General features: G+C 31.4%; 2 protein-coding genes across 6 annotated transcripts; both read left to right on the top strand.

Moving 5' to 3' along the window:
• The first annotated feature begins 11,574 nt into the window (after window positions 1–11,574).
• On the top strand, window positions 11,575–13,308 carry LOC106763591 (protein ALP1-like). Its single transcript, XM_014647763.1, has 5 exons — window positions 11,575–11,919; window positions 12,012–12,237; window positions 12,311–12,735; window positions 13,132–13,203; window positions 13,285–13,308. Exons 1-5 carry the CDS (start codon window positions 11,575–11,577, stop codon window positions 13,306–13,308), a joined length of 1,092 nt encoding a protein of 363 aa, XP_014503249.1.
• Window positions 13,309–20,139: 6,831 nt separating this feature from the next.
• Window positions 20,140–25,145, top strand: LOC106764009 (zinc-finger homeodomain protein 2). 5 transcript variants are annotated; one of them, XM_022782277.1, is made up of 2 exons: window positions 20,140–21,160; window positions 24,846–25,145. In XM_022782277.1, the coding sequence occupies exons 1-2, from the start codon at window positions 20,392–20,394 to the stop codon at window positions 24,986–24,988; spliced, it is 912 nt and encodes a 303-aa protein (XP_022637998.1). In that variant the 5' UTR covers window positions 20,140–20,391; the 3' UTR covers window positions 24,989–25,145. The 5 variants fall into 5 exon arrangements, with proteins under 5 accessions (XP_022637998.1, XP_022637999.1, XP_022638000.1 ...); XM_022782278.1 differs by lacking the exon at window positions 24,846–25,145 and adding an exon at window positions 21,680–22,176 and having other exon boundaries at window positions 20,142–21,160; XM_022782279.1 differs by having other exon boundaries at window positions 20,143–21,160; window positions 24,824–24,873.
• The last annotated feature ends 1,243 nt before the right edge of the window (window positions 25,146–26,388 follow it).

Below are 26,388 nucleotides of genomic sequence, written 5' to 3' on the forward strand. Positions count from 1 at the left end.
GCTTCCCCATACAGGTTCACAATGATACTACCTGTAGCTTCCCCATACAGGTTCACAATGATACTACCTGTAGCTTCCCCATACAGGTTCACAATCATACGGTAGATAATTCATAATTCAGGATTTACTAGGTACATGATAGACACATCACTCTCCTCAAGTGTATAACACTAATATAGTCAACCAAACATAATCAAACTAAATACTATTCGCACCTCTCTTTTCATCACTTGCATATCAATATAAAATCTTATATAAAGACAATATGAATTTCTATAATATTTTAATAATCACAACTCAATCCAAAGTAATAACTCATTATTACTTTAATCAATCATTAAAGTCTCACTACTTCTCCTTTTGGAAATAAATTAATTTCTAATTTCAAAATATTTAATTTAAATTACTTTGATTAACAATTCATCTTCAATTATCTTCCTTTTCAAATCAAATTAATTTCTCTTTCCAATAAATTAATTTGATTACAATTAATTATCAATTAATTAATAATAATTTTCTTCCTATAATCATAACAAATAATATTATAAATTAATGATTTCATCTCTCCCTTTACACTTTAATTTTATTAATTAAAGTCAATAATTATGAATTCATTATGAATTCTGTACACGACATAGCTAACCCAATTAATTCAGATTATTATTGTTCATTGTTTACGACGTTTCTGTTTAACATTGGGCCTACAGTCCAAATAGTTACTCGAACCCAAAATTGTCAGCTCAGCCCCAATCTGTCAGTCCCAAACCACAACCCAATGCTAGTCTGCAAGCCCAACAGTCCAACACAGCTTGCCACCGCAACCCTAGCTGCAACCACCACCACGTCACTCGCTCGACTCCGACCACCACCACGGAACACAGCAATTGCAAGCATCAGAACCCCAAAATAATTTTTCCCAATTCAAACCCTAACCTTTTCAATCGGAATCCTAAGCCCCAAAATTAACGAAACCCTGACCTGCAGAGAAAATAAAAAACCACCCCAAATGCTAAAACGCAGATTCGGAAGAGGAGAAAAAGAAGAATAAGGCCTCCATCCTTGCGCCGGGAAAAGCCGTCACTGCAACACACGCCGTCACAAAGGAAATACCACGCCCTCAACGCGCCTCTACCGCGCAGTTGCCGCCCCCTCACTGATATCGCCGCACCAGCGATGCTCCCATCCAGGTTGGTTATCCACGAGAAAGAGAGAAGAGATAAACAGGAGTTTGAACCCTCACGGAATCCACCGCGGCAAGACATCCTCGCCGCGCATCTTCGTGCTCTCACCACCAAAGTTGCATCTGCTGCGTTGAAGAGAAAGGCAGTAGCCTGAAGCTTCTAGGTTTTTTGTGATGAAGAAAAAGCAACAGAAAAAGGGTGGAATGAGGGCAACCTGCGTGGCCCTTCGAAAAGAAACGGGTTGGACCCTTAATTTTGGTTCAAGCCCAATTCAAAACAGAAAGAGAAAGAAAATAACACTGTGGACTTACGCAAACAATTAACTTGGTTGTTGATACTAACCCTAATTCCCATTAATTCCCATTAACCTCTCATTAAAAGAATCTCCAAACCCTAATTTTTTATCTTAATGGTAATTAATTGAACCTTTTGATCTCTTCTGAAATAGAATTCAATACGAAATTCTTATAGAATTTAATTATGTGAATTCTAAGAATTCACGTACGTAGAATTCAATTGCTTGAATTCAAAATTATATTAACATAATAATACAGTGCAATTTATTTATGATTAAAATCATCAATTAAAAATTCAAACATCATTCTACCACATCAAAAATATTCAATCATGATATTGAGTATTCAATCAAATTAACCACTATTTAAATGCAAAGATAGCTTTTTATGATTATAAAAGATACTCAAAAAAATTTCCACATTGATTATACAATAAAGAAAACGTAAGCTTCTCATACCTTAGCTAATCAAAAGAATAAGCTTTCACCCCTTCTTCTACAGACTCTCTTTCCTTTCAGTCTCTCTGTCTAATACTTTCTTTTTCCTTGTCTCACAAAAGTAACGTAACTCTTTTTATGTTTTCCATTCTTTATAATTAAAATTTAAAGTAACTGTTCTTCCTAAAATCTTTCACCCACTATTCTTAAAATCTCTCAACCACTTATTTTAAAAACACAACTGTTATATCTTTTATTTTATTTTATTTTTATTTAATGTATGCTTTTACTTCTTATACCCCTATTTATAATATCTGCACCCCAATTACAAAAATGGAAAAGACATTTTTTTGCCCTTAGGCCTACATATCTACCAGCAAGTCAACACATCACATTACAATAACATAATAAAATCTAGAATTTTCTCGGGTCTTACATCTGACCATAAAGGGTCCAACGTCTCATTAACGTCACCCGTATAGACGTCGGACAAAGAACAGACGTTAAAAGCCCAAAATAACAGACGACTAAAGTCCTTTTTGCATTAGTGTGTGCATCCAACAAGATGCAACAAGTACGCTCATGCAGTATACTCCCACTATTGGTTCTCACAACAATAGTTATATAGGTTTTTCAACCAACTTTTGTAAGACCCAGGGAAAATGTAGTAATTAGGAGATAAAGTGGGTTTTGAGACTTGAGTGTTATTGTTGATAATTATGTTTAATGTTTAGTTGTTGTTTATAATTATAATCGATATGCTAGTTATTTATGTTCTAATAATAGAATGCAACACATGATTGATATGTTGATAATTAGGTGATTTGGTGAGTGCATGATATTACTAATATGATCTGTTGGCTTGTTAATGGAAGTATGGTTTAGGATTGAATGGTTGTGGGTTCAATTATAGGGAGAAAGGGAATTAAGGGAAACCTTCATTTTATTTGTATTTTAGCTTAGGGGCAAAATGATCTTTATCATTATTTAATTGGTGAAGAAATTAAATAAGGGGGTGTAGGAAGTAAAAGTGTGGAAAACAAATAAAATAAAATAAAAGTATAGATAGGAGACTTGAGATAAAAGAAGAATAAACATTTAGATAGGTTTAGTTTTTAAAATATATTATTATAAGTGAGGAGATATTAGAGATAGAGTTAGGTTATTTTATAAATATTAAGATATAGAGAGAATGTCGAAAAATCTTAGGATTTTAATTAAAGTTATTTTGTTTACAAGTTAAGACAATTTAATTCAAGTTATTTTTCTTGTTATTTTATTATTCAAAAACATGTAATTGGATAAGGTTTTTGGAGCTTTTATGTTTTGAATACATTATAAATGTTTAAAAGTTAAGATTTTGAAAAGTGCGCTTCCATGCTAAGAAATTTTTTTAATTTTACTGATTTTGTGATAACTCGTCACATCTCAAATATTGGGGTGTTACATTGTGGTATCAGAGCTTGGTTTTTGAAAAATCTTTTGGGACTTTTAGGAAGTGAGCTCATCTATCTTTAGTTGTGTACCTCTGATGTGTGAAGTATTATATGTCCTATAATGTGATTGTTGTAGTGTTTAGTTTTGTTGTGAAACATTGAATCACCTTATGATATGTTGTTAGGTTGTTAATTGTCGTTCTTATAATGAATATGGATATGTTGCTTGGTTCGATAGTAACAAGGTTTTAAGCACTAAAGTCATTTTTATTAAGCATGTAATCTCTTTTATGTTTAGGAGTTGAACAAATTGTAGAAACATACACTAGAATATGTGTGGTAGAATTGGGAAATGCATGTTGATTCTTTTTATGCATGTTACGTTGTATATAATTGCAGTTGGATTGGTTCTTCACTGCATATTAGTACATGACAGTGTGCCTTAGGTTATAAATTGTTGTTTGAAATAATGTTGGGATGAATATAATGTTATAATGTAAGCATGATCAACCTGCAATTGGGTGTTTACTCTTGTACCTCATGCCATGTCAATGAATCTGTTATAAATTATAGGTGACTGTTAAATGGGCATGTTTATGGTTTGGGGATCTATATGTAAATTATTCTAGCATTGTAAGGAGTGTCTAGGGATAGGAAGAGTGGTGAAGAATACTGCATAACCAAGAGTGGGTGAAACTCAATCGAGGTCATGGTAATAAATGGTTATTTGGTTGACAAGGATAACTAGGAGTGAGTTAAACTCAACTAGACAATGTATTAGGTTGATACCAAGAGCGTATAGGGATACCAAGAGTGGTGAAAAATATTGGATAACCAAAAGTAAGTGAAACTCAACTAGTCAAGGTAACAGTGCTTTCTTAGTGGGACTAGGGATACCAAGAGTGGTTAAAATACTCAAATGTACTTTGTTGAATATTTACTGAAACCTTCTAAGTTCTCTTATAGGAGAATTGGACGCAACTCTGTTTGAGTGAACCAATATAAAACGCTCGTGTGTTAGAGTCTATGTTACAACATATCATGTGAAAAGTTATGTCTCATCACACACGCGAATCTTACAAAAGTTTCATTCCTCTCCGAACCCTAGGGGAATGAATTAAAGCTATAAAAACATGCAATAGGATAATGTTTATAACGTTAAGGACAACCAACTAATAAGGATCATTTATTTCATGATCAGATTATTAACCATGAAAAGAGTTATGAAAACACTATTCAACCCCCTTTCTAGTGTCTTCCCGCAACTTCATCCCAATTGGTGCATGAGAGTTTTTAATGCCACTTCAAAGTCTAGGGGTTCATTCGAACATAATTGTCCCACTATAAGCAGATGTAGCAATATGGACACGTGAATGGGATAACAATTTTATTTAACTTTTTTCCATGGGATACTAATTTTATCTCTCCTCTATCTTTCACATAAAAATTGCCTATAAAATTAAAGCATGTCATCAACCATAAAAAAAATTACTGATTTGGCCTTCCCACAATGCATATGCAACATGATCAACCTAGATCGTCAGCAAAACAATCTCATGTGGACCTCTAAAATATCTAACCACTTCATCTACTTCGTGAACATCATCAACATACTTCTCAATAACCTCCTTCTACTACTCAATAACATCCTCTAAATATTAGAACCAACAATTGTTGTAACTTCTCCAGGTTCATAATCAAGACTTGTTTTACGAAGCAAATACCGTAAGTTTACTTCTGTCTTCACCTTGAGCAGAAGCCTGGTATGTACAAACACCTCATGTTTTTATCATCTCTATGACAAACAAATTTAAACTAAAATTAATATATATATATATATATATATATATATATATATATCCTAAATCCTAAGTCATAAACATACACTCTAAATCTTAAACAAGAACACAAAAATAAATAAAATTAAAAAAAATAATGCATTAAAAAAATTAAAAGTATAAAAAAGTTAAAATAAAAATTAGAAAAATTATTAAAAAAATTAAAAGGCTTAAACCCTAAACAAAAACACACACAATAAATTGCCATTAAAAATAAATTAAAATAAAATTTTTTAAAAAAAACTAACAATTAAAATAAAAGCTTAAAAAATGATATATAAATATTGGATTTTCAAAATTGGATATAATAAATTTGATTAAAGAGTTTGTCGAATTTCAAAATCCAATTAAGAAGTGTATGGAATTTCAAAATTTAATGAACTCCTTAACTGAATTTCTAAATTGAATAAATTTCTTAATCGAATTTTGAAATCTAATGAACTCCTTAATTAGATTTAGAAATCTGATGAACTCCTTATTAATTAATTGGATTTCAAAATCTGATGAACTCCTTAATTGGATTTCAAAATCTAGTACAATCTTTAATCGGATTATGAAATCTGATAATCAATCTAAATCTAATTCTCTTTTGACTGGATTTCAAAATACAACTCCTTAGTCGAATTTCGAAATTTGTATCAAATCCATAACTCTAAATCCCTAAATTCGTTCCTTACCTAGTTTTCAACGTCAAATTCAACAAAATACATACAAATTTCTTTTATCTCTGATATATAATAAATTTCATGTGTCTTGTTTATTGTTGGTAGCACGTGTGGATTGTGTAAGGAGAGGGAAAGGGATGTGTAGACTTGTATTGTAGGAGGTAAGTGAAAGTGAAGTGAGGAAGAGTGAAGACTCCAGCCTGCGCTAGGTTTAAGAAAATAAAATGTGAGAAAAAGTAAGTGGATGGATAAACATAAAGAGAGAATTTTTGTTTTTATCCTGGTAAAAAAGTTTCAGGGTAATTTAAAAATTTAGAAAAATTTGAAGGTGCAGGAAAAACATTGAAGGTGTAGAAAGAAAGTCCCAAATATTACATAGTTGCGTCACTTCCATGTTCTTGCTAGAAAGAGGAGAAAAATCTCAAAGAATTCTTCACAATTGAGTCACCAACCAATACGTAAATTTGAAGGCATTATATTTGAGCTTTTCTCATTTATTTTTGTTCGATTGTAGTTATTCCTATCAAATGTAAAAGTTCATATTGACATGTGAAGTTAAGACTGGGTAAAAACGTTATAACCATATTAAAAGTAAATTAAGCTGTGAAAATGGATTTCGACATAATTCATAATTTATGCGAACTAAACAAATTTACAGAACTGTTTTTTTAAATTGTTGAACTATTTTCAAAAGACGTTTTATCTTAAAAACATATACCTTATGGAAATAAGCTCAAGTTTAACACAATCTCAAACTAGTTTATTAAATTAAATTTACACTCCTATATTATATATGGAAAGTAAAAATATTTTATTAAGTCAATTTAATGAAATTAAGTTAAGCATAAGCTTATCTTCATAAAATGATATTAAAATTAAGAGTTTATCTTAATTAATATTTGAGTCTATCGTATCATCATCGGATTCTTCTCAATTTTAATATTTGATGTTCTGTATAAGAAAGTGTGTTGGTTATCTCTATTAATATGTCTAAAACAAAATTATACTATATAATTAGAGATATATAAATCTTATCTTATTAAAATTGAATTAGATATAAGTTTGAGTATGCTATACTTACCAAGATGAGAATGTTACTTTGCATACCGAATGCTAGGCAAGCTTCTTACCGTTTATGAACAAGGTTCTTACATTGATAATGTAATTCAAACTCACATCACTAACACACAAGAGTGTGATATTTAGAAATTTACGAACTTTGATGAGTGTAGCGAATAATTACTAGCGCCAAAGGGGAAAAAAAATAATTCTTGGGCATGTATATATATCATAAGTTGAAGTCCTATAGTATGAATAATGGCTCCGAATAAGACTTGGTCAGTTGTTTTATCCGAGGCATAATTTGGAGCTTTTGTTGTCTGAGATGACAGAATCGACAATGGACAAAAAGAGACATTATTGGGAACTAAGTGAGCAGCTACAAGGTGTGTTGTACTTGTTGTATGTGAAATTAGAATTGAAAAGCATTTATGAAATTGAAATTAGCTTATATTGAGAGGTTTTGGTAAATGAAAACCGAGGAATAGTTTGGATGAAGAAGAAAGGAGGAATAAAAAAGCGAGGAGGAAAGGTTATTCTCTAGCAGCCCTTTTTGGGTTGGACAACGTATGTGGTAGGTATGATGAGTGGCAATAATTAAAATGAAAAATATTAACCCTTATGCCTTAAGAATGAAGAAAGAAGTGGATGTTTGTTTGAGTGTGTGCACATGGTGTTGGAGTTGACATATATGTATGTACGAGAGGAGCATTTGGAAATATTGAGGGTAGATAAATCGTAAGTTGATTATGACAAGATATGAGAATCTAATCTGAGTGGGTCAAGGGTTTTAGGTAATAGGAATATGGAGGCATCACAAATGGAGGGCCCACTGTAGCAGAAGATGAGTGTCTGTTAGTGTTAGTGTGAAGGAAATCACACAAGAGAAGGAACAAACTATAAGGCTGCCATCAACAATATATTTGAAATGGAAAATCAACCTTTTTCACTCTCTTTTTCTTCTGCATAATCATGCCACCTATTAATTTCACCCTCTTTCACACACCAACAATTCCACTTCTTAATTTTACTTAGTCTTACCAAAATTGGTTAGTTATTTTAATCAACTATGTAGGAATGTTGTGGGTGAAATCTTCTCATTCTGACTCTGGTTTTTCTATGGCTGGTGTTGTAATGCTTATTACCCTACATGTAGAGTTTAGAAACCTATAAGGGGATTTTGACTTTATTGTGTTTCTGCTTGGATATTTCTAGTACCATACATTTACACTTTTGTTCATTCAAGATATTCTTAATGGAGACTAAGTGTCAGCTTATTATCTTGATAAAATATTTCAACCTGTACTTTCGTCTATAATTCAATAAAGATAGGTAAGGTGTGAAAAGATTGTAATTTTTCTTTAGAGAATATCAATCCTTAATTTTGCTTTAGTTCTTTTTTTTAAAGATCCCCCATTTATTAAAAATAAAATATTATGATTCCTATGTATTTTAACAAAAGTTATTTAAGTCTTTTAACAACATTATCATAACAAAACCTATAATATAGACTTAAATATCTAATTGAACTTGATTCATAAGAGCAATGGTATTGAGTGTCTTGTTGAACGAGAACATAATGTTTATTATCATCAAAGCATTTGAGAAATTTGGTCCATCGACTCAAAGTACCTGATCTAGCAAATCAATACACTTCCATGCAATCCTACCTGTGATGATTTAGGCGTGGTTAATATATTTTAATTACTTCAGAAATTCAGAATTTAATTATAGATAAAATATTATTTATTTATTTTCGTGGGAAACGAACGTTATATGGGGAGTAACGCAAGAGGATCTTGACAGAGTGATAATAAAATATAACTGGATTTTCTAAAATATTTTTCGAATTCCAAGTCAACACAAAAGACAATATTTACTTTATTTCTTACAAGAAAAAGAGATTTCACCTATGCATGTAAAGGAGACACCTTGAGAATCTGACATCTTTGTGCCATTGTTCGAAGAAATAGACATTTTAATGGATTATAAGCCTTAAACAATGTTAAGATAACGTAAACAAGAAAATACACCATAAAATGACTTTATTGGGAGAAAAAGCAGTAAAGGATCTGTTTCTGATCTTGATACAATTATTTATTTAGAGAGACCCACTTATTTATATTTTTAATATTTTATTAGCTTTAGGTATAATGATAAAGAAAGTTCTGTAACAGGTTAAAGTGAAAATTTATTTTTAAAATTTTTAAAATTATTTTAAATAATTATTAGAAGAAGAATTTCAAATATTTAATTAAGATTATTTTGTAAGTTAGTAGTATACACGATAACTCTGCTCACAGTTTTATAGATAGTTAAGAGTCAATATTTTTGAAAAGTTATAATTAATTGTATTTTAGTTTACTTTATGTTAACTTTTGTAGAAAATGATTATTTCAGATAATATATAAAAGTAAAAGTTATGAGAGCTTTTCCATAGAATCGTACCAATATATATAATGAATTTTGGCCTGAAATTACTCCATAAATTTGATCTAATTTTATTCTCATTAACTAGTTAGAAATTATTTCTCTATCTTTTAATTATTAAAAATTTAAAATAAAGATGTTTTATGGTGGTCAGATTCACGAAACTTTTATACTCTACTAATCTCTTAAAACAGTATTTAAATATATTTTTGCACCCAATCTTATCTTAAAATACTTGAAAACCTTATTTTATTTTAAATATATCCTTAAAATACGTTGATTTTGATATATTAAACTTTTTAAATATAATTTAAAATATTAAAATTAATATATTTTGAAAACACCATACACAAACAAACAGATAAAAAAATCTTTAATAGAGAATTTAAATATAAAAATCTTCTGTAAATATACAACCACGCGATAACTCTCTCATCTCACTCCATTTTAACACTCATTTTCCCAAACTCTTAAGAGCATACTTTCTTTTTCTTCTTATTCCAATAAAGTACAAACTTATATTGAGTTTTGTGAACTTCAAGGTTTCACCTTTTCTTCTCCTATACTCACCTTTCTTTAACATTAGACTTTTACAACCTACTCTTATCAAGACTGAGTATAGACCTCCAGACAACTAACAAAATATGAATGATGGAAGAATCTTGATTTTTGTTATAAGCATTAGAACACAGAAAAATTTCATCTATAAATACTCTTCAACATTCAATAAACAAAAGTATGGAAGAATATATCTTTTATAATAAAATGTAATCTGTATTTATAAGATTTATGAATCTTATAATTTACATAATAAAAACATATAATATAAAGATGATATAAAATAATATCAATAAAAATAATAATTTATCATATATATATATATATATATATATATATATATATATATATATATATATATAGAATAATCATAGTAACATGATTAATAAAATAATAATAATGTTAACTAGTTTTATTAAATTGTCTCACTGAATATATTTATCTGGTATCATTTGTCCATCATCAGTAGTTAGGTGGTTTATGCTTTAGAAGTGTTCGCTGTCCTTCGTGGTTTGAAGACCAGATCTACATCAGGTGCATTAGGTTCTTTACGTTTGAAAAGTTATTGTTTGAATGAGTTGGGCTTTTGAAAATTTAACTATAAGTTATTAAAAACTCATTCTCTGGAATTTTATTTTGTCTGTAGTAAATGTATACAACTTGACAAAACTTGATTCACCTCTTGGTGATGTTTTCATACAATAAAGAATACAATGCAATTTATAAACTCAAATTTCATAAACGATGTTAACAATTTTGTATAGTCTTGTAGGTGGTAGCAAAGAGCACGGTGGGTGCTGGCTGAAGGTTGTGAAAAGTGTGTTAAGGAAAAATTCATTTCTTTGCATTGGAATTTTTGGTGGTTCTTTTGCTTTTTATCATTCAAGGGCAGTCAGGTTATTTGTGGTTATTGATTTGCTTGAATTTGATTGAAGGTATATGATGCCTAACAAACTTTTTATTCTAGTATTGTATACTATATTGATATATTTCTAATTATGTTGCCATGTTTGCTATATTAGGGTGAAGCTTTGAAGTTTAACATTTGAATTTCACAACCTTGTGGACAAATTCTGAGTGGCATTGCATTGGAGCTTCACGCTGTTTGCTCAATGTTCATTTCATTTTGATAAGTCTTCAAGAGGTGTTTTTTAATCTATATTTAAACTAATTGTTTATAAAAAATATATGAAATGCGTGTTATTTTTTTTTCTTTTATTATAAGTCATTACATGTGAATATAAGAATGTTTTATAATGTGTTATTTAAATATTTTTGGTTTGTTTTTAACTAATATATGAATGTATTAATGTATTTTGTTCATGTATGAATATATGATATATGAATCTATGAATATAGGATTGAATTATGTTTAATGAATATATGAATGCATGATGTTAATTATAGTATGATTATTTGTTTAAGTAAAAATAGATGGAAGGAGAATTAGACTTGTCGTACTTGGAGCGTGACGATATAGATGATGATGTGCTTGGTGTAGACTTTAATATAGTCGCAATGCTACAACGACACTTACAAATAACCACCTCACTGGCTGCACTAACAATGTTATGCATTGTTTGTCATGCCTTGAATATATTGAATATGTTCTCGAGTGATCCAAGTAGTGTTAGCAATTTTCTTCCCGACAAAGACCGTCGCAGATAGCAGTTAATGCCGTACCTGGTGCATACTACTCGATGTCGTGACATTATTCGGATGGGTCCAGAGGCATTTATTAATCTTTGTGAGAGATTAAGAACAACCGAGTTAGTTAAAGACGTCATTCGCTCCATAGTGGAGGAACAAGTAGCTCAATTTCTTCATATAATTAGGCATAATGTTAAGAATTGGAGTGTCGCATTTTTCTTTCATCGATCTGGGGCGACGGTAAGCAAACAATTTCACAATGTGTTGGATGCTATTATAACTCTAGAATCAGAATTTTTAACTCAGCCATCAGGAGATGAGGTTCATCCATATGTCTTGAACAACAGTCGGTTTTATCCTTACTTCAAGGTAATGATTTCAATGTTTCAATCAGACTATGATTTTATGAAACGATGTTAATGTTATGCAATTGTATGATGACTTCTTAATTCAATGTTTAGGATTGCTTAGGGGTCATAGATGTTACTCACATTCGTGTAAGGGTTCCAAGAGAAGATGCTCCGAGATTTCGTGGTAGAAAAGATTGGCCAACTCAAAATGTGTTTGCCGCCTGTGACTTTGATATGAAATTCACATATGTTCTAGCTGGGTGGGAAGGCACAACATCTGATTTTAGAATCTTAAAAAATGCTCTTGATCTAGATGATCCGTTGGTGATCCCCCAAGGTAAGGGTCTTCATTCGAATAAAATGATTGGTTATTTATTACTTAACAAGTACTGATGTGTACATACCTGTAGGAAAATACTATCTCGGCGACGTTGGATTTATGCTGAAAAGTACGATTATGACACCATATAGAGGCATCAGATATCACCTTAAAGAATTTACATGTAGAGGACCACAAAATGCACGAGAGCTCTTTAACCATCGACATTCATCAATGAGAAATGTTATTGAAAGAACATTTGGTGTATTGAAGAGACGGTTCCCTATCATTGCATGTGGCACTGAACCATATTATGGATTGGAGACGATGACAAATATTATTTTGGCTTATTGTATCCTACACAACTTTATCCGTGGAATTGATAGGGATGACCCATTGCTTAATGAGGTTGATAATGAGTTGAATGAAAGGGAAGAGCAAAATGTGTCATCTTCTCAAGTTCGTGAAGATGATTATAAGGTTGGTAGTACTATTAGGGATGCCATAGCGGATCGTGTAACGCCCCGACAACTTACAAGGACTGTTGACTGCCCCCACACATCAACACGAGGCTTTCCATTGTGCTTTGTCCTCACTCACACACTTTCCGAAAAAACTTCCCAGAAGGTCACCCATCCCAAATTACTCCAGGCTAAGCACGCTTAACCATGGAGTTCTTATGGGTTAGGCTACCGAAAAGCAAATGCAAATGGAAGACTTTTGCATTCTATGATTGAGGATAATCGTTTGGGTAATAGGGTTGATGGAAGTTGGACAACCCAAGCATAAAATAACATGGTTCAATACCTTCACAACGCTGGTTATGTTTATGTTAGTAAAGCTAATTTAAAAAATCGTCAAAAGGTATTGAAAGACAGATGGCGTGAGGTTCATGACCTCTTTAATGGATAGAGTAGTTTTGCTTGGAACATCGTCACTATGAGGTTTGAAGCTGAAGACGAAGTCTGGGCTGACCTGATTGAGGTATTTGTTAAACATTAAGATTTGGTGGATTGTTAAAATACATAACTTGAACCACTAACTGTTTCATGTACGTTGTTTCAGTCGAGGCCAACTGCATCAAAGTGAAGAGTTATCAGCATAAGACATTATGATTTAATGGTGGAGTTGTGGGCTTTTGATCGAGCTACTGTGAGTGGTGTTTGGACCGCTCGTCAAACACGTCGTCGGGTTGCGCCTTGTGTTAATGTTGATTTGAATCAGAACATTGAGTACATTCCAGAACAACCTGATTAGACGACATATAGAGACCCAACTCCACCATCACCTCCTCCATCTATAGATGAATATAGTCCAGAGAACATTCAATCTATGCCTTCCGTTCTATAACCAATGAGGAGCATTGGTAAATCTTGAAGTAAATGGTTTTGATGATGCTACAAGAAGTTTAACCTGAAGAAGATATTACAAATATTTTTAAAGCACTTTGTAGAATATAAAATGTATTAGGAATGTCCTTAAATATGTAAAACTTATATTTTAGGTACTGTTATGAAATAATCGGTTATGAGGAGCAATAATCGATTATCATGAGCTTTTCTGAAAAATTGTATTGCTCTGGAATAATCGATTATCACTCTAAATAATCGATTATCACAAGTCTGTTTTGAAAACTTCCTAAGTTATTTTGAAAAACTTGTAAGGGACTTGAATAATCGATTATCACTTACAATAATCGATTATTACTGGCAGTTGGGACTTGACCTTTCATATTCAGACTAGTTGGCTATATATTGGTCTTTTGAGAAGTTCAGAAGGAACATTGTTGAATAGAAAACTTTTGAAGAATACTGTTTGTCAGAGGAAGTTCTCAAAACCATAATTCAGTTCCCTTGCTTGGTCTCATGAATAGGAGAAGCTCGCATTTTGTGTGTCGATAGTCGGAGCGGTTCTCTTCGAGTTAGCAAGGTGCTTTGCCTGGTCTCGTGAATCAGAGAAGCTCGCGTTTTGTGTGTCGATAGTCGGAGCTGTTCTCTTCGAGTTGGCAGAGTGTTCATCTTCCGGTTCGTTCGTCGAAGGAAGGTTTAATCATCATATTTAATTCACTATTGTTGTAATCTGTGAAACTTTTTTTAGTGAAACTGTTAATCACTTTTTATAGTGATTAACGACTAGACGTAGATTCTTTTGAATTATGTTATTGTGCACATGTTAACTCCTCGACCTGGAAATTTTGCAAAGGTATTGCAAGAGGATATCTTTATGATATGGGTGCTTAAAAATAATATACCTATCAATTGGCCTCATCACATCATGCAACATATGCTCAAATGCAAGGCCGGTGACGCACCCCTATCATATGGTGTATTGATCACCCAAATCGTGCAATATTGTGGAGTACATGTAGATGATGATGCCAACACTCATATTGGGACCAAATATCATTTTTCAATTATTTCTTTGAAGAGGTTTAATATTGTTAATGTGAACGGTGTTTGGTAACACGATGTCGACGATGATGAAGAAGAAGAACAACCACAACATGATGACATCCCTGTGCAACCTCCTCCAGATCTTTCAAATCCTAATATGATGACTCAAATATGGGAGGAGGTACATGACTTGCAACATAGAATGCAAGGTGTGGAACAAATGCAGGGGCGGGTTCAGCGTATTGAAGATAACTTGGCAAACCTATCTCTCGACATGAACCGACAGTTTGCTTAACTGAATCAAAATGTTAACTTAATTCTTCACCATTTAGATGATTAAGTTCCTGTATTACATGACTTTTTTGTTGTACTTTACTTCTATGATTGATTTTTTTCATTACCTATATATGAATTGTACTTGCTTTAACATGACTTTTCACACTTTTATTTTTGTCAACTTATTGAACTATAAAACAGATGGATCCACGAATAATTGATGAATTGGAACGAATAATTACTTAAACAACAAGACTATATGCAGCTCTTGAACAACAAAATCAGGCCATGGAGCGCCGAAATGAATTGTTGCGTCAAAATGAATGGTTAAGGGCTAGGAATCAATCATCTAATCCAACTTCGGAACAAATTCATAACTTATTATGGGCAATGAACATTCAAGATGACAATTTATTTGAGATAGTGCTTTGTCTTTCTATCTTCACATCCATCCCATACAAGACGTTTATTAGGGATACCGACACAGTATCGTTTCAATACATTGCTTAGATACCTTTGTGAAGCAACTTCATGATGATCTATTACAAATATATTTGTATGTTATTATCTTTGCACTTTTTTATTTTATGTAATGGATAATTATAACTTGGATTAATTATCGGTTGTCTTCAAAATTAATAAATCTCACTTCCATAACAAATAAATTCATACTACTTGGAACTAAATTATATTACAAACAAATACTTCATTTAAAAAAATTCATTTCATTAAATTATAATTTAATTAAATTTTTAAAATTATTTTTAATAATTATTCTAAATTTTTAACTTTTAATAAACATTTTTGCAATTAAATATAACATTAACAAATATAATTTATATTACTTTAATACCTAGAGACATTTTGGTAATCTTTAATTTCTACCAATTAAACAAATTTTTTAAAACTATCATATCAATCAAATCCTACACTAATTTTCACAAACTTTACCTCCAAATCCACTCTCAATTACCTTCAAATCTACTCAAATAAATACAAAAAAATCACCCTCAAATATCCTTAAATTCACTCAATCACTCTCCTTGAATTCATCTCCTCCTATTAACCTGACATCAACACACTCTAAAGTTTTCTAATGTTGAAATTATTATCAATGGGTACAAATGGCACTGTCACACTATATTGACAAAATTGACGTTGATTTAAAAGATAAAAAGTTAACATTTTTAACAATGTAGAAATTAAATTGAAGAAATACGAGTGGTTTTCAAATTTTTAAACATTTAGTACATTTATTTTTGTCTCTTGGGGCAGAAGGAGAGTAGAATGGAATTTGAATTTTGTAATAGATTTTTGGTGCAATTTCTTAAAAAAAAAAAAAACTTTTTTTAATATTTTAGAATATATTAAAATATTAATATATTAAAATGAGTATTGAGTTGAATGGAAAGGAAAAGTAATGAGCATAATTTACTGTGTTGGTTGGTGTCTCTTTTTCAGGAAAATGGAGGCCAAATGTGGTTTCCGTCCCGCTGACATGATAGTGACAGGAGTACGGTCACCACTCATAAAACAAAAACCTTCCCATCCCTCTCATTCATCTTCATTTTTTTTTCGTCTTAATTAATTCTCAACATTTCAAACTTTTTTTTACCCTTCACCATCACTCCATCTACTATTCCTTATTTATCTTTATAAAATATTATATTACTTTCTTTTTAAATAATTAAATTAAATTTTAATCATTTAAATTACAATTTTTTATTGAAAAAAAAAAGGAATCTAGAAAGCTTTATTTGTTATAAGACACAGCTTTTGTCCAAACTATTCCAAACAAAAAATCAAATACACCATGAATGATCCCTCATCCATCAGGTATGGTCCAAGAAAGCCATTCCAAATGTTCATTCCTTTTAAGAAAATCAAGCCAACTCTAGGTGTTCTCCAGTACTTCTAAGAAAGACAAAAGCATAAAACATATATAAAAAAAAAGTATCAATTTTTCCTCTAAAAAAATAAAAAGCATTGCCCTGTTGAATGTTTTTTTTTTTTAATTGTTAGTTAAAGTTACATGCATCTTAACTTTTGAAAAAAAGTTAACTTCTATATGCATTCATAATTGGATTAGAGTTTATTTCGAATCATCTTTCCCAAAAACACTTGAATGAGGAAAAAAATTTAAATAGGTTTCTTCATGAGTTAAGTTAGTTTATGAAATTAGTTTATAAAAATATTTCATTTCTTTCTGTGAAAACAATTTTTAACTTATATATATAGACTAGTTTCTCTTAGAAAAATAATTGTTTTTCTTTGAAAAGTAATCTGAAAGGGTTTCTACAAACTAATCTTAAATTAATTTAAAGAAGTTCAAATCATTTTTCATTTTCAATTTCTTGTTTCAAGAAATTTATCTATAAATAAATATCTATATTTCTAGCCAAAGAAATAGTATAGCACATCCACATAACTTACTTTTAAGACTTATTAAGTTTAAAGTATTTTCTAAACTAATGTATTTATTCAAGTTTCTATTGCCTTTTTTTATTTTTTTTATGATGTTGATGTTATTTTGACTTGTTAGGACCATGATATTTTAACAACTTTTTGACAATAGATTATTTGTTACTATTTTATTGGTTTGTATATTTAAAACGGATCAATTACAAACTGTCATATAAATGGTTATAAAAAAGTTATAAAAAAAATTATTAAAGATACATGTTTCTATTTGTTAATGATTTTTATGTAGGAGACAAAACATCATCCAATTAATAAAAAAAAGTAACCTATAGAAAATTAATTAAAAATATAAAAAGTTTAAGTACTCAATACACAAAACAAACTTAATAGACTAAATAGAGAGTTGAAACTTAACTATATTATCTTTTAATGACTTGTACATACAACAAATGGTATAAAACTATATCTTCATTCCAAAGTGTTACGAAGGTATGTACAAAATACTTATTTATTAATTGGTTTATTGTTTTCACATTATTAAGCATTTTTTTTGTCTTTTTGATAGCATGATGAGGATATCTCCCATGAGATTGTCTAGGGAAAAAAGATTCCTCTGAAAAGAAAAGAAAAACCCTAATATTCAACATTTGGTCTTCAAAAATGAAAACTGTTTGATAAATTGTAGGTTGGGAAAACTTACACCTGAAGCTCCTCGAGATCTGACCAAATCTTGTTTGAGTTCTTCACATGAATTATTTTGAACATGTTTCGAGGGTCAGCTTCTCTGAACTTGGGCCTCCTTTGTCTACACCAATAATGCTTCTTGCTATTCATAATTGCTTTCCATCCTTTTCTCTTCTTCTTCTCCTCCTAATTCAATCATGTATCATTCACATCTCTTATATACACTCCATACATAAATGGAGATTCTGTGTTGAATTTTTCTTATACTCAAATTTTTACTCTTCTATTTCAACATTTTTTAAGAATGTTCTTTGCATTTAATGTGGTTCCAAAAAATAAGTGAGGTAGAATATCTAAATAGTTATAAATCTATATGTCATCTAACTAATTCTTTAAGGTTACTTAATCAACATCGAATCCTACCAAAGCAAAATTTCTTGTACCTGAAGTTTTTGTCGAAAAGCTTGTCATGTACAATGAAACGATTCAGCTGGGATAGGTGGTTAGGGCACCATGTGCTTTGGTTTCAGAGAAAGAAAAATAGTTTGATGGCTATACTTACCAAAAAAGACATGGAGATACTTACCAAATAGGGGATTGTAATTTTTTTTATTTATAAATAGTTATTTTATAACATCTACTAATAGTTAAATATAAACACTATATATAATCAAGATCCAATCTCTAAATTTCTTTTTTGTTTTACCTTTAGAGATGCTGCAATTATATACAATACAGTATAATTAATATATACTATATATATATATATATATATTGTTAATATAAAGATTTAAAGTGTTACATATTAAATCTAAGATAAACAACAACTAATTAATTTGTTTTGAAATGACATCTATATATGTGAACCTTTGCAAGATCTTCCTTTGTTTTTCTTTCTTTACCAGAGTCAATGGAACACATGTTATTGAGAGAGAGAGAGAAGGGATAAAGTTTTAATCACTTACATTATAACCGTGAGCGTTTTTTTTTTTTTTCATATTGAAGCTATGAAGAATTGAAAAGGTGTATTCCAGAAATACCATAGAGTTGAATGAACAAACCCTACAAGCACCATAAAGTCCATCTCTAAAAACATGGTTCCTTCATTTGTGCCGGAATAGAATTGTTGTCACCTAGTAGAACCACCATCTTCTCCAACCTCATCATTGTAGATAACAACGTTAATGGAGATTCTTGTGGATGGACATGAGAAGCAAAAACCAAATAAGCAGAGTTTATAAAAAATGAAACATTAATAAAATGTAATGAAGCAGCAGAGAGGTTGATATTTATGATTAATTGAGATTGACAGGGATAGAGATAAAAAGGAGGTGAAATGAGAGAGAAGAGAAGTGAGGATGATAAGGTAATTAAGTTAATGGAAATGGATGAGAATGAGAAAAAGAATAATGATAATAAGAGAATTTAGGAGTTAGGAGTGTGAGGGAAGAGTGATGTCATGTCCTGTCGGAGAAGGAGGGCACGTAGGCAGCTCCCATAAATGCAGACAGATTAATTGGTCCGATGTTAAGTCCGTGTCTTAAGTTTTATTTTTATGGTTCCATTTCTGCTCCCAAATTCTTCAACCACATTCACTTCTCCTTCTTCCACTTCCACTCCTCCTCCTTTTCCTCCTGCTTTCTCACCAACCATATTCCCCCTTCTCTCTTCTCTCTTCTCTCTCTCTACTCTTCTTCCTCCACTCAACTAATTACCCTTATCATCCCAAACATCCTACCTACAATAACACCTTTTCTCTAATCTCTGCATTTTTTTTATTATTATTATGCCTTCCACTCTTCTACATTCTTAATAATGTAGCTTCCTTGCATCTTGCAATATCTTTAAAAAAAAAAAAGACACAAGGTTGGAAAAAGGGTGCAGAAATGGGTTATGGTCAGTTAAAGTAAAAAGTAAATGTCTGAACAAGAATGGTACAGGTGTTAATTATGTAATGGCAAGTATTTGAAACCCTTTTCTGAGTGAAACAGCTCTTTTCTTCAGACCGCTTATTCATGACCACATCCTCTTCAATCTCTTATCTTCAAACAACAATAATAACATTATTTTATTAAATAATTCTTACCATTATTATATATTAAATATATTCATTAATTTAAATCCCATATAAATATATACACAAACACAATCTTACTTAGCTTAGTTTTTATTATTATCTTCCAATCTACCTGTACTCTATCTTGGTGAAACTCAAAACTCCCTTGCCCAAACTCACATGTAGAGTATAGTAGAATAGATCTTCAACTTTCTCCTCCACTTACTTCCACTTCCTCTCAATTCTAGAAACCCTAACACACACAACTCAATTTTCGTTGGTAAAAAAATATATTTTTCGCCTTTCTTTTCATCTTTTTAGGGAGAGAAGGTGGATAGCGATATGGAATTCGACGAGCAAGAGGAGCAGGAGGAGGAAATGGGGATGCCCGACCCGCCGGTGCCAGCGCCGGTGGCAAGTTACGACTCGCTTGGAAACTCGGCGGCTCGCTCCAAAGTCGGCGGCGAGGGACGGAAGGGCGCGTTCGGCGCCGCCGCGGTACGCTACCGAGAATGCCAGAAGAACCACGCCGTGAGCTTCGGCGGCCACGCTGTCGACGGATGCTGCGAGTTCATGCCGGCCGGCGAGGACGGCACTCTGGAGGCCGTGATTTGCGCTGCCTGCAACTGCCACCGGAACTTTCACCGCAAGGAGATCGACGGCGAGATGACCTCCTTTCACCACCGAGCGCAGCCGCCGCCGCCGCTGCACCACCACCATCAGTTCTCCCCGTACTACCATCACCGAGTCCCGCAGCATCCCTCCGCCGGCGGCTACCTTCACCACCATCTCGCCACACCTCCAATGGCGCAGCACCGCCCGCTCGCCCTCCCGGCAGCGGCCTCCGGCGGAGGACTCAGCCGCGAAGACGAAGACATCTCGAATCCGAGCAGCAGCGGCGGCGGCGGAGGTGGCGGCGGCGGGGGATCCAAAAAACGGTTCCGAACAAAGTTCACGCAGGAACAGAAAGATAAGATGCTGGCATTCGCGGAACAGCTGGGGTGGAGAATCCAGAAGCACGATGAATCTGCTGTGGAACAGTTCTGTGCTGAGACCAATGTGGAGAGAAAAGTTCTCAAAGTTTGGATGCACAATAACAAGAACACTCTCGGTAAGAAACCCTAATTTCGGAATTATTGTTATTAATATAATATATAATATTCTTTCTCTCGATCTTTCCGTTCCCTTCCAGAGAGAAAATTGTAATTTGAAATTTAATTAATGAAGATGAAGCTAGGGCTTTTCCTTTCGTTAATTTTAGTTTGAGTTTATTCCCGTGTTGCCAAAGCAAGAGTGCTTAAAGTGCATGATTAGGTTAACATGTACTATTATTGTACATTAATGACGAATTAATTCTGGTGATTAGTTTGTCTGTAAAGAGATCGAGACCAAATAAAGACAAGGCAGCGAAGTTTATGGAAAAAAATAAAAGACAGCGTTTCTACATTGTATAATGATATGGTATGTGAAAGATTAGCAGAAGCGATAAATGAGGTTTAGCAAGATAAAGCGAACGTGTAAGACATGCAAATGGAAAATGTAATGAGTGATTAATTGAGGGTTTGTAATATTTTTGTGCATTGGATCAGATTCACTGCACGAGCTTTTAATTTGTTGTTTGCATTAACAGCTGAAAGTCCCCACCAACCATTTTTGTTCCCGTTTTGGACACATTTATTCAACCTAGGGTGAAGGGTGAGAAATTGATAAATATAGTGAGAGAGAGATGAGGAAGATGGATATTAATTGGTGGGAGAGTTTGAGTTAGAGTTTGTTGTTGTATTGTTTGGCATTTTTTTAGTGGGGAAAGGGGAAAAGGGAAAAGGGTGGTAAATGAATTGGTGAGGGTTCAATGATTCAATCCCATTCTCGTATATGTTTGGTTAGTGCGGTGTGAAAAGCGAGAAAGTAATGAAAGAAGAAAATAAACTATAGGAGAGGGAGTGGGTGGGTATTCACGCGGCAAAATCGTACAGTGTTAGTCTGTCGGGTCATGCACAGATTACAGACTTGCAGAACAGAAGTGCAGAACCCTCCTCCACCCCCTTTTCCCATTTTCCAAATAATCAAACTAAATATATTATATTTATTTCTCTCTAATATTGCATGCAACCTCTTTCTTCTATTTATATTTTTCTTCTCAATCCTTTTATTCTCCTTTCTTTACTGCCTCTGTTACTAAAATTATCCACCTACAGCTACAGGTCAAATGTTATCTTATTTATGTTTTCTCAAAATGCCATTCTTAGTTACGAGGTTTCATAAACTTAACATACTTATGTTTTTCGATCATTTTTCTTTTTTAGTTAAACATGTTTTTATTGTCGTTTTTGAATTTTTTTTTTCTTTTCTCTAAACTGGAAATCAGTGTTTTTTTATTTTTAGTGTTATATGATACTGGTTAGTTATTCTTTTTTAAAGGAATAAACCGTCAAATAATTATTTCAAGTAATATATACTGATGTTTTGATATACTAACTTAAGCATCTGACTTCTGAAATAAATTCTTAAGATTCCTAAAATAAGAATTATCTATATGCTTTAAAATAAATACTAAACTAAAAATAGTGATTTAAAATTATGTAGGGATGAATTAAAAAAATATTTTGTAGGAATAAACTTTGTTAACTTTAAATGAGCTAAATATGCATTTAAGTGTTTTTATAAATAATGTTATGATTTTTTATCATATTATTATTTATGAGAAAAATATTAAAGCTATGATACATTTTGATTTTCATATTTTACAAATTATTTAACATAATCTTTTTAATTCAACAATGTTTAACATGTTGTATTGTATTTCTTGTTACATTTAAAGTATTTATACAATTTGACATAGCTTAAATAAAAGTATATAACATTCTTTAACATGTAAAGAAAAAGTTAACGTTAATGATTATATTTATTTTTAAAGCATAGGAATAAAATATATTAAACTTTTGGACACAGAATTTCAATTTCATGTTTAAATTTAGATATTAAGACATATTTAACTTAAAAAAATAAGTTTTATTTTTTATATTATGCATGTAACACCTAAAAATAAAGAAGTTAAATTTGATTTAATTTGATTCTGTTCTGTGACTAATTTAAAAATCTTATTGGTTTGATTGGCATAATTTTTCCTTTCGAAATTTAGCTGAACAAACTGCTGATGCTTATTACTGTTTTACTGTTTGAGTGATGATTGTTCATTTTGAACAAAGAATGAAGTTGGCTTTATGAATTCCTAGCTCTCTTGAATTATAGAATTAGTTCCTCAAGGTCAGTTTGTTAATTATCAACTTTAAATAAGACTTCAAAAAGTGTAATTAAAAAGAAAATGAAGCTTCTATTTTACATGCATTTGAGAGCTCAAGCTTGGGGTGATGCAGATAAAGAGAGGATCAATTACATAGATAGTTACATTTAAATTATAAGTCACAGAGTAAAAAATAAATCCACCTTCATCTTCAATTTAATTTAAATTAATTACACAGTATAAATCTTGATTTATATATAATCTAGTGAGGTTTGGCAACATGCACATGGGAGTTTTATTGTTACTTTCTGCTACGGTTCGCTTAGATATGGATATGTACTTATCATGAATTACTGGTGATCTCTTTATAATCATTCCAACAAGCTCAATATAATGGATATTAATTCTTACCTATTGTATACATACAAAGGTTTTTGGGGGGTTACCTTCAGATAAAAGAAAAAACAGCTAACTGAACTAAGAAATATTTGTCTGAGTTAGAAACAATTTGAATTTGAAAAATTAAATACAGAAATGGTTGTAAGTGACTTTTAGTAATCCTCAAGATTCCTTATTTTTTAAATTTGGGTAACATTAATTTCGTTATATATATTTTAAAACTAATTTTAACTAAAAATTATATGTTAAAATTTGCATTACAATAAAATTTCTTTTGACTATGTGTATTTATTAAGCAAATAAATACTTAAAAATATGAAACCATCAATAATAAACTGAAACACTGTGATTAACTTGGGGATAAATGAATTATAATAAAGAAAGAGTATTAATATTTGTTAACATTCCTGTAAGTTTTTTACACAAGCAAGGATATAGAAAATAAATTACAGTGGTGGTTAATGGTTGAGCAGCTTCAACAAAACCAAAAGAAAACAATAGAAAGGCTATTATGTCCATGCTTCTATATAGCAGTAATTATATTTATTCAGATTATAACAAGTATAGAATATGAAATTATTACAATACAAAATTCATATATTAATAAAATTAATAATAATTATTATTACTATTTTAGTTATATTAATTTATGTATGTTGGACGTGTAATTAACGCACTGAAACTTACTCCTTTTAACACTAAAAAAATGTTTACCAGACTTGATTAAAGCATATACTTCTTGACTTACGTAGGAGTATGATCTGGATTTAGTCATACGCCTAAACACGTCACAACCCTATTTTCATTCCTATAAACAAACAATATCTTAAATTAGAAAAAAAAATGGAGAATATATATAATAGAAAAAAAATATTTATATGAAAATTATCATAAAATAACCTTAATTACTCGTAAATGAACATAGATATACTATATATCCACATTTCTTAACTATTCATTCTTCACCTTTGTTCATAAAACTTGGGAACATTTAGGTTTAGGACACATGCATGAACTTAATAGCAGCAGGTAAATAAATAAATTTGATTTATTTATAAAATATTTAGCCATGATTTAAAATTTGTTTTTGAGTTTTGGATGTGTAGTAACAGTTGTCTTTGAAATTGAAAGCATGTCGTGGAATGGCTTACAGATTACAACAGTAGAAGAAGGAGGTCATACATTCCCTTTCTCTTTTTCTGCATCCGTTTGATCATATTTGGGCTGAATGGATCGATGAACACTGTTAGCAGCAGAGTGGTACCATCACTGTTCTGTTCCATGGAGTTGTTGTAATTGTAAGGGAAGAAGCAATAATATAATAGTGGTACTGTCTTACTACACGACAAGGTCAAATCAAAACTGAGGTTAGGTTGCCACTTCCAACATCATCCACACGTTAACATGCATCTTCATGTATTAGTTAAGACATGACGTTGAACCTTCTGCTGCATTTATGTTTCCAACTATTCATTCCTAAAGAATTACCCTTCAACACGCGTTATTGGAACTTGTTTACATGAAAAAGTTATGTTTCTGTTTATTTCGCAACTTTTCAAATAGGATATACCTGTTCAAATTAACTATTTAGAACTTTTACATAGACAAATTATTATTTTTTAGTAATAATTATATGATATTTTATTCATAATAAACATAAATTTATACTACTATAAGCTGAAAAAAAAAACAAAAATTCACTATATAATTTCTTAATCTTCAAAATACACACAGGATCCATATCAAATATACATAAGTGGCTTTATCATTCTATTGCCCAATTTTTTGATTTTTGGTATTATTTTCATAACGTTTCCATCATTTTTTTTAAACAAAATCACTAGAGCAATTCATTCTTTTTTACAAAAAAAAAAACCCATAAAAAATGTGTGATTATATTTAGATTTAAGTCTCAACAATAATGTTTTCCATGGATATACTGATTTATTTGACCAAGTTCTTTGATATTTTTCTTAAAAGGGTTAAAAGGGTTAAATATATTTTTGGTCCCTTAACTTTTAGTCAAAATTGGATTTAGTCCTTCTTCAAAATTTTGGCCTCATTTAGTCCCCCAACTTTAAAAATATATGAATTTAGTCCTTTTAGCTAAATTTGGTTAGGTTTATTTGATGTTTCAAGCACATTCCTCAATTAGTATTGAAGCAAAAATGTGTCAAAAAGTATAAACAACCCAAATGCTATCATAAAACATGTTTGAAACCTCAAAAAAAGTTAACAAAATTTGGTTAAAAGGACTAAATTCATACATTTCTAAAGTTGGAGGACTAAATTAGGCCAAAGTTTTGAAGAGGGACTAATCCAATTTTCACTAAAAGTTAAGGGACCAAAAACATATTTAACCCTTCTTAAAACCAATTCCAATGTATATAAATTGTACCGTATGAGCCGGACGTCCATGTATAGCGCGCAAGATGGACGGTCACGCAGATGGCAGAGTCTGATCTCGAATTGCACTGGTTTCTCGCTAAAGCTCTCTGATGGAACGGGCGGTACGGATGCCCGGTGGAGGCCGAATTTTAAAACATGGTAAGCATTCAGGACTAAGGTAAGACCAAATCAACCATGGTGGGCCTGTGATAGGGCCGTAATTAAGATTTCGCTAATCATTGACCCATGAAGAAAACTATAAATATAAGTCAAAGGTAAGAGGTAGGTGGTTACATTAAATACACATT

This window comes from Vigna radiata, chromosome 6, assembly GCF_000741045.1.
Source record: "Vigna radiata var. radiata cultivar VC1973A chromosome 6, Vradiata_ver6, whole genome shotgun sequence".
Lineage (NCBI taxonomy): Eukaryota > Viridiplantae > Streptophyta > Magnoliopsida > Fabales > Fabaceae > Vigna > Vigna radiata.